The 8,862-nt window shown below is 60.2% G+C and overlaps 1 protein-coding gene across 1 annotated transcript; it reads right to left on the bottom strand.

Moving 5' to 3' along the window:
- Positions 1–2,547: 2,547 nt before the first annotated feature.
- Positions 2,548–3,543, bottom strand: NEUROD4 (neuronal differentiation 4). Its single transcript, XM_059832890.1, has one exon. The coding sequence runs from the start codon at positions 3,541–3,543 to the stop codon at positions 2,548–2,550; it is 996 nt and encodes a 331-aa protein (XP_059688873.1).
- Between the last annotated feature and the right edge of the window lie 5,319 nt (positions 3,544–8,862).

Below are 8,862 nucleotides of genomic sequence, written 5' to 3'. Positions count from 1 at the left end.
GGGCTGGGGGACGGAGAGGCACTGAGCTGTGCGAGGACACGTGGAACGTGGGGTCCCCACGCGAGGGGCCGCGGGGAGGAGAGGCCCCGACAGCAGCCAGAAGCTGTTTCGGGTTTTTAGCGCAGCTGGGAAATGAGGGCTCGGGGGTGCTAGGGGGGGGCAGGTCACGCACACCCCAGCTCTGGGTGGGGGGCCGTGGCTGAGATGGGGTGAAGTCAGGATGCCCGTGTCCCCCGTGCGCTGCCTTCACGGAGCAGGCGGGACGTGTCCCAGTGTCTTTGCACGGCCACGGGTGCAGAGCCCACCCGCGTGTGCGTGCGCCTGCACGTGCACATGGCGCTGTGCGCATTTATGCATCGCTCAGGAGTGTGCAGACGTCGGCATTCATGTGCATGGTGTGTCAGCGTGCACAGGGTTGCCTGCACATGCGTGTGGTATTTGTGTGTGCACGCCTGCATGGGCTTATCCATGTAGGTGCACGCATGTGTGCGTGTCTGGGGCAGCACGTGTGTGTGACTACACGCATGTTTGCACGTGTGTCTACGTGTGTGTGAGCGTGTGTTCGTGCCGTGCACCCCATGAACGCCGGGGCCGGACGGGCAGAGCCCTGGGGCAGAGCCAGCAGCAGCTCCATGTTAAACGCACCCATCCTCACCCCACAGCCGAGACCACCGCCACCCAAACGCCTCTGGAGGTGACCGTCCCAGGGGGTCCCATGGCCAGTGCTGGTCCCATGGCCAGCACTAGCCACCTGCAGCAGCCCATGGAGCCCAGCCCCAAGGTCAGGGATCCCAGCTGGACCCCAGCCCAGGGCGGAGGTTGGATCCTTTGGTTCCCCCCAGGCAGCCCCTCACCACCACCACGCTGAAGACCACAGAAAAGGAGACAACAGCCCTGGGGCGACGCTGCTTGAAACAAGACCACAACTTTATTTGAGCTAAAACCCCAGTTCTGCTTTCTTTACAAAAGGATAAACATTTGCTCTCGGTACAAAAGGGAAGAAGCCCCAGGACCCAGGGGCTGGGCAGGGACCTCCGGAGCTCAAGTCATCTCCAAATTCCCAACTCTATACAAAACACCTCTGCAAAACAGGGAGGTTTGGCCAGCCGGGCTCGCAGGGCCAGTGGGACATCAAAAATAGTTGCCTGGATTTTCTTGAAAACAAAAATAGTTGCATAGCCTTTAAAAGTTATTGCTCATATAGAAATACAAGGGACGAGTTGGGAGGTGCCGGGCACAATCAGCCTCCAAAATCCGACAAATGGCCATGTTAAATATGTAGTTCAATGTTAAATATGTAGCCCCTTGGTTAAATACTTGGTTTCATCACCAGAAGATAGACCGTGAGGGCAGGAAGAAAATAAATTAAATAAATAATGGCTAATAAATAATCTTGGAGCAACAGCACTGTAAAAACCACAAGTCTCCACAAAGCTAACTCCAACTAAGCACTTGGAAGTCAACTGGAAAATGAGGAGGTTATTTAGCACATTCCACATTTCATGTAAAATGGCAGGAAATAAATTAGACCCCACGCACACAGTAAATAATAAATAAAACAGGAAATTAAGACACACTTTTTTTGGCAGGATGTGTTCAGGACACAGATCATGATAAATAACACTACAAACCGTAAGAAGACGTGGCCCTAGTCAGGAGCAAGTGTTCAGCTGAGAGCTCCTCTTCCAGCCAGAATATTCATGCTCTGAAAGATCAGCAGTCCCTTAACGAGGTTGCAAGATCCGTGTGCTGATAATCCCATGCTGGTTGTAGGTCACAGGCGAGGTCTGAGGCTCGGGAGAGGACGGACAGCAAGGCTCAGCGCAGGAGGAGAGAAGTGGAGGGGCCGTCACGGAGAAGCTCTGAGCCTGGCTGGACCATGCCGTCCCTGGATGGTACGGTGGCAGCAAAGATAAGGTTCTCCGTTGGGTGGGAAGCTTCAAGGAGGAGCAACCATGTTGGTCTTCTGCAAGTGGTCCAGATCATTCCCACCTCTGCCTGGCCACGGCTGGACTGGGAAAGCCATGACTCCATCAGAGCATGTGGGAGGGGAACCGGTCATTCCAAGGGGCAGGAGGGGCTTGTCTCCACCTGATGCAAGACAGAGGTGTGCCCATGCCCCACCACCCAGGGAGGGAGGAAAAGGAGCCGTAACGTCTTGGCAATGGATGATCCCAAGTGCTGGAGTGCGTTCAGGCAGAAAGTCCTGCAGGGTGAAGCCACCTTCACGAGCATCTCTGGGAGAGAGGGAGCGGGAGGCAACGGCTCAGCTTTTGGCGGTGGCTGCTTAGAGTTCAGCCGTCGGAAAGGGTTCATGTGGCTCCTGGAGACAGCTTGGAAATCAGCAAGGTGGCACCAGTGCAGACCTGTTGGGAGGGGACAGGAGGGCCGGCTGAACCTTCCACAGTGATGTCCTGCAGAGATGCTCAGAAGTCTCTCACCCCGTAGCAGCCATATCCTCGCTCCAGTTGTGTCCATTCTAGAAACAGCTCCACGACGCGACTGAACTTCTCTCTGCGTCAAGAATTTGGGTCTAACTCTGCTTTGCTATTCATTGTAGATGGCGTTGAGCTGAGGCCCGGCCACGTGGTGAGGGTAGGACTCATAGCTCACGTCTATGGGGATCTCGTAGCGGGGCACTGTGTTTTGGAAGTGAGAGGCATGTCCATGTGCTCCAGCCAGGCTGACTGAGGGATAGTGGGCCATGAAGGTGTAGGATTTATCCAGGTCTGGAGACCCATCTTGCTTCAAGGAGAAGTTCCCGCTGATGCTCAGGGGCGGCGTCAGGGGACCCTCATAGGGGGGAGTGGTGCAGTCAGAGGGATGGTTTCCAAAAGAAGCATCCACCAAGCTCTTGAAGGTCGGAGGTTTTAAATGCAGCAGATGTGTTTCCATGGTCCCGTAGGGTGGGCTTGGGAGCCCTGGGGACTGGTAGCTGAAGGAGTGGCTGGATATGGCCGATTCACACACCGGGGACTTTTCTTCATGCTTCTCCAGGAACAAGGTCTGCGGGCCCAGCTGCAGACAACCAGCCACCAGATTGCTAGTGGGCTGGGACAAGCCTTTGCAGAGCATCTCCACAAAGCTCTTCCCTTCAGGAGTTTGCCCCGTCTCGAGCACCTCAGACAGAGCCCAGATGTAGTTCCTTGCAAGCCTCAGTGTCTCAATCTTGGACAATTTCTGAGTCTTGGAGTAGCAGGGCATCACCCTCCTCAGGTTGTCAAGAGCATCATTTAGACCGTGCATTCGCGTGCGCTCCCGGGCGTTGGCCTTCACCCGCCGGGCCCTGAACCGCTCCAGCCTTGCCTTGGTCATTTTCTTCTTCTTTGGTCCTCTTCTCTTCGGCTTTTCCCCATCATCCTCTTCCTCCTCTTCTTCCTCGATGCTGTCACGCTCTTCATTCAAGCCTGACATCAATCCAAAAGGACCTTGGCTGCCGTCCTCTTCCTTCAGCTCATCTTTGGAGCTCAGCGTTTCGTCCATCCAGGCTTGGGTGCTCACGAGCTCTGCCATCTCTTTGGGTTTGGCATACGTCTTGGTCATCTCTGATCTCTGCAACAAAGGGACAAGGAGATGTTAACGAATTCCAGCAGAAGAGTCACTCAACATGTTGAGGACATTAGGAACTGAGGTCAAAATCATCTTCCAGAAGCATCAACCGCTTTTTGTCCACCAATGGTACCTACAGAATCTATTTATCCATCATCTATCTATTTATCTTTCTACAATAATTTCTGGTGAAGTTTTTGGGGAGCCACTGAAGCCTCTCCCTGGGGCCCAGCAGCTCTTTTCCAGGGCTCAAGGCTTCCAACAATTCAATTTTGGGGTTATTCCCACTCATGAGTCCCTCCCCTCGTGGCTTCAACCCTGATTGTCACGTTGTGTGTTGCAAAAGGGAGCTTGAAAGTAAAGGTCCTCTGCTGAGCTGCCTCTGGAGGTTTTCCTGCCTGAGCTCTTCTGACCTGAGAACATTTGCTTGAACCTTCCTTTCCCTCTGCCATAACGAACGCAGTCACACCGCACAAACCAGCCTGGGTTTCACGTTAATCAGCCCCCCAAATCCTGTCATCGTGCCTGACTCATTTAATAAAGCTTAGCATCTAAGCAGCTTTGCTGAAAGTGTGCTGCCCAAGCCCTGGCTCCACTGGCCCTGCCCACCCCATGTGGAAAATCCCACTTTTAATATGCGTGATGGGGTTTGCGGGCTGGATTAGGGTGTTAATTGCTGTGCACAGCCATTGTATCCCCGGAGGACCATGTGGCCCCAATTAACTCTTCGGCAGAGTAATAAGGGTCTGTCAGATGCTGGGAAATCTGGTGGGTGAGGGTGGTGAAGGACCATCTTTGGGACGAATGGGTGGGTCTGGCTGAGCCAGGGTGGAGCGGGTCCAAATACCTTCTGCCAGTGTCCTGGTGGGACCACAGGGTTGCACCCACCTTGCGTGGGGAGAGCAGCCTAGAAACGGCTACCGATCTGCTCCAAAACCCCTCCAAGCTGCAGTCTGAGACTTACTTTCACTCTATCCTCGGGGACCTGTCCCAAATGCAGCATCCCTGCCTGCAGGTCCCATCGCTCGCTGGTCCCGTGCACCAGAATCCATCCCAGAAGAAAATCACCAGGTTTAGGACTCTGTTGAAGAGGCAAGCCCAGCGTCTTCCCCGCTTCCCTGCACTTTGCAGCGCAGTATTCCCATGGAAATGTTTCAGGAGGTTGCCTCTTTGGAAATCCAGTTTGAATTTTTAGGTATTTTGCTCTCTTTGTCCAGAATATTGATTTTTTTAAAGGGGGGAAAGTAGACAAAGAGGGAATCACCTGATGAAGTCACTCTGGTAGTTTCCCAGTACCCCAAGGAACAGGAGGGTAGGAAACTACTGTGAAATGGGAAGCTTGTCCAGCCCGTTATTTTGGATACCTTTCATTTTCAAACGTCTCCATCCCACATCTTCTTAAAGCACCACAAGAAACCCATTGCAGGAAAAAACCTACTGTAGCCAAAAAACTTAATTTTCAAGTAGGGATGGCTCAGCTCACAGCAGAGGGAGATGCTCTCCCTTTGTGTCCCCGGGCACCAAGCTCCCATCCCAAAACAATGGGGTTCAATTCCTTCTCCTTTCCCGTGGGACCAGGAACTTGTCCGCTGGGTTCCTTCCAAGGGACCCGATCCCCCCGAGGAGGACAGTTGGTTCAGAACAAAGACTGACCGACTCCAGCCCTGCACAGCCCCTGGTAGGAAGACCCTGACCCCGGACAGGGCCACCCAAGGGAGAAGAAACACAGAGGGCTGGGGAGGAGGATGCAGGAAAGGTGCTGGCACAAGAGCCAGGCACAAAACTGGCAGCTGGGGCTGGGAATTCATCACAGAAAGGGGCAGGAGGGACATGACACTCCCAAGCAGACCATGAAAATTGCGATTTACTTGAGACCTCTGCCCCACGTCCTGCCTGGGAACGCAGCAGGATGTAGCCCAGCTGTACGTGGACCCGGTGGGCTCTGGCTGCAGGGCGGATTAAAAACCCTACAGCTGCTCCATCAGCTCCAGTACGGCCAACGGGGTGGCTATGGGGACACTGGTGTCAGCTGAGTCCTGAGCCCGGGGCTGCCCAGAGCTCCCAGTCCCACTCATGGTCCCAGTCCCAGTCCCGCTCTCAGCCAACCGGGGCAGGGGAGAGGAGATGCACTGACATTTGGCGGGGGGGAAATCTGCTCTGCAGCACCCACACAGACCTGGAAGAGCGGGAGGAAGGTGGGGGATGCTGGTCTCCTCCCTGCTGGGGTCCTGGCCCCGGGCAGGACTCGCTGGGGAAGGGGCTGCGCTTGCAGAGCACCGGGCACCCCCACCGGGGTCCCCTCCCCGGGCCGCCCCCTCCGGGAGCGGAGAAACACAACCCGGGGGCCGGGGCAGATCCTTCGTCTCCCCCATCACCTTCATCACCGCCATCCCCAGCGAAAGCCCAGCCCCGACGTGGCGGGGGTGGCCGGACCCGCTGCCAGCCAGTGCCCGGCCCCGAGGCAGGGCAGAGCCCCCAGCACGGGGGTCCCGGGGCTGCCCCTCCATCCCCGACGGCTGCGGGGGGCCGGGGGGCGGCCGGGGCTCTGTGCCGCCCGCTCCGTCCCACCCTCCGCCCTGCACCCCGGCGGCTCCCCTCGGAGGGCGCAGAGCCCCCCCCGGGACGGGGTCCCGCTGCTCCGCCGTCGGGGCAGAGCCCCCCGCGCCGTCCCGGAGGTTCGCTCGGGGAACCGGGGGCACCGAGCGGCCGCGGAGCCCCGTCGGAGGGGCCGACACGTCCCTTCGGGTCCCGCGCACCCCCGGGGGTCCCGGTCCGCCCTTACCTGGGCACCGGAGCGAGTCCCCGCTGTCACTTGCCCGGGTGCATGGTGCCTCCAGGTCCGGGGGCGCGGGCAGCTCCCGCGGCGGCGGCACCGGGAGCGGCACCGGCGGCGGCCCCGGCAGCGGGCAGCTCCGCTGGCGGGCGGTTTTGAGAGCTCCGCGCTGCCGGCGGCTCCTGCCCGGGAGCGGATCCCGCGTGGCTCCTCCCACGGGGGGAGGTGGCCGAGCCCGGCTCCTCCCGCCGCCCCACCGGGGCCCCGACGGCAACTACGGGCACCCCTGGATGGGAGCCCCCGGATGGGCACCCCCGGTCCCCGGGCATCCCTGGATGGGTGCTCCCGGGTGGGCAACCCGGTCCCTGGGAATCCCTGGATGGGAGCCCCCGGATGGGCACCCCCGGTCCCCGGGCACCCCTGGATGGGAGACCCCAGATGGGCACCCCTGGTTCCCGGGCATCCCTGGATGGGTGCTCCCGGGTGGGCAACCCGGTTCCTGGGAATCCGTGGATGGGAACCCCCGGGTGGGCATCCCCGGTCCCTGGGCACCCCTGGATGGGTGCTCCCGGGTGGGCCCCCCGGTCCCTGGGAATCCGTGGATGGGAGCCCCCGGATGGGCACCCCCGGTCCCCGGGCATCCCTGGATGGGTGCTCCCGGGTGGGCAACCCGGTCCCTGGGAATCCCTGGATGGGAGCCCCCGGATGGGCACCCCTGGTTCCCGGGCATCCCTGGATGGGTGCTCCCGGTGGGCAACCCAGTTCCTGGGAATCCATGGATGGGAACCCCCGGGTGGGCATCCCCAGTCCCTGGGCACCCCTGGATGGGTGCCCCTGGACAAGCATCCTTGGGTGGGTATGCTGGCCAGGGTCCCCTGGCTGGGCACCCTTGGGTGAGCAACCCTGGATCAGCATCCCTGGACCAGCACCTTTGGATGAGCACCCTGAGATGAACACCTTAGGATGGGCACCCCTAGATGAGCACCCCTGAATGAGCACCCCTAGATGGGCACCCCCAAATGGGCATCCCTAGATGGGCACCCCTGGATGGGCATCCCTGGACCAGTACCCTTGGAAGAGCATCCTGGGATGAACACCTTAGGATGGGCATCCTTGGATGGGCCCCCCTGGATGAGCCCCCCTGGACGGGCACCCCAGCTTGCCCAGCACCAGGACAGACCCCGCCGTGCAGCTCCCTCCACGGGGGGAGTCCCCCATGGGGTCCCCATCCGACAGGGCACGGCCAAGCATGATGTGACGGTGACATGGGGCTGCCGGGGTCTCAGATTCGGGTGTCATCACCCGCCGCCCCCCTTGGCCGGGCACTGCCGTGGTGATGCCGGTGCTGGGGAGATGTGGGGGGCCAGACCCTGGGTGACTCGGGCTCCGACCCAGGTGCTGGGGGTGGGCGCGGGGGCTGCAGCTCCCTCCCAGCTGTAATGAGAGAGCAAAGGGGGAGTAATTAGTGGCTGGTACAGCCAGAAGGGGCCTGGCTGAGCTCTCGGCTGCTCAGACAAACGAAGGAGCCCCAGGCTCCACAGCCCCCAGCCAGCGAGAGGGGGTGATGGAAAAAGACCCCCCATTAATTAAGGGACAGGCGTTACGGGTCGCCTTGCTCTGCCCCTCGGACCTGGGGCTCGGCTCCTCCAACCGCAGGGGCTGCAGCCGCCCAGCCTGGGGAAGGGGATGCGCTGGGACCCTCCGCAGCAGCGGGGCTGGAAGCGGGGGGACGGCGATGGCACCCCAAAAGTCATTCCCCCAGCTCCATCCCTGCCCAAACTCTGGTCCCAGAGCTCAGCATCGCTGCGTGGGAGCCTCCCCGCACGCGCCAGCCCGCAGGACCCTTCACATTAATTTAGAGCGCTTGCAATCATGTCTTTGGCAGCCTGGGATTACAGGGAATACTAATTAATTCATTAGTGGCTTCATGGCTTACTTCCCACCGCCAGGCTGGGACGGGCAGGGCAGGCAGGAACAGATTGCGGCCAATAAATCTGCCTGTTGCCACACTGCCCGGCTCGGCGGTGGCTTCGTCCCCTCCCTGACAGATGGCTCCAACAGGTCCGGGCACCCACACAAAAGGGCCGGTGGGCACCCGGGGAAGGGGGAGACACGGTGAAACCTCCCTCGGGAGCCGGCGGTGGCCCCCGGATGCCGGCAGCGGGAGTGACCCCCGGGAGCGAGCGGGACGATGGCGGGAGCATTGTCTGCCGGCCCTGCTGCCTTTCAGCGCCCGGCCACGTGCCGCTCGCTAATCCCATTGTGCGGGGGCTTTGCATCTGTTGGGGTTACGGGCGGCTCTGGCCCCCCGGGATCGCTCTCGCAAGATGTTCAACCTTCCCGCTCCCGCCTCCAGCGCCAGCCCCAAGGACGGGCACTGCAGCCCCGGGACGGGGACCTCGGCGGGCTGAGGGTGGGGGGCTGTGGCTGGGGTGAGGGTGTAGCCCCCCCAGCCCATCCTGGGTGGGTGCTGGGGGTCTCTGAGGTGGACGGGAGGGAGGCGCAGCCGGGCATTGCCCTTTACCAGCTGGGCTCAGCGC

This window comes from Gavia stellata, chromosome 36 (genome assembly GCF_030936135.1).
Source record: "Gavia stellata isolate bGavSte3 chromosome 36, bGavSte3.hap2, whole genome shotgun sequence".
NCBI classification, from domain to species: Eukaryota; Metazoa; Chordata; class Aves; order Gaviiformes; family Gaviidae; genus Gavia; species Gavia stellata.
The sequence above is the reverse complement of the archived record's forward strand: the minus strand, read 5'-3'. Positions and strand labels throughout refer to the sequence as shown.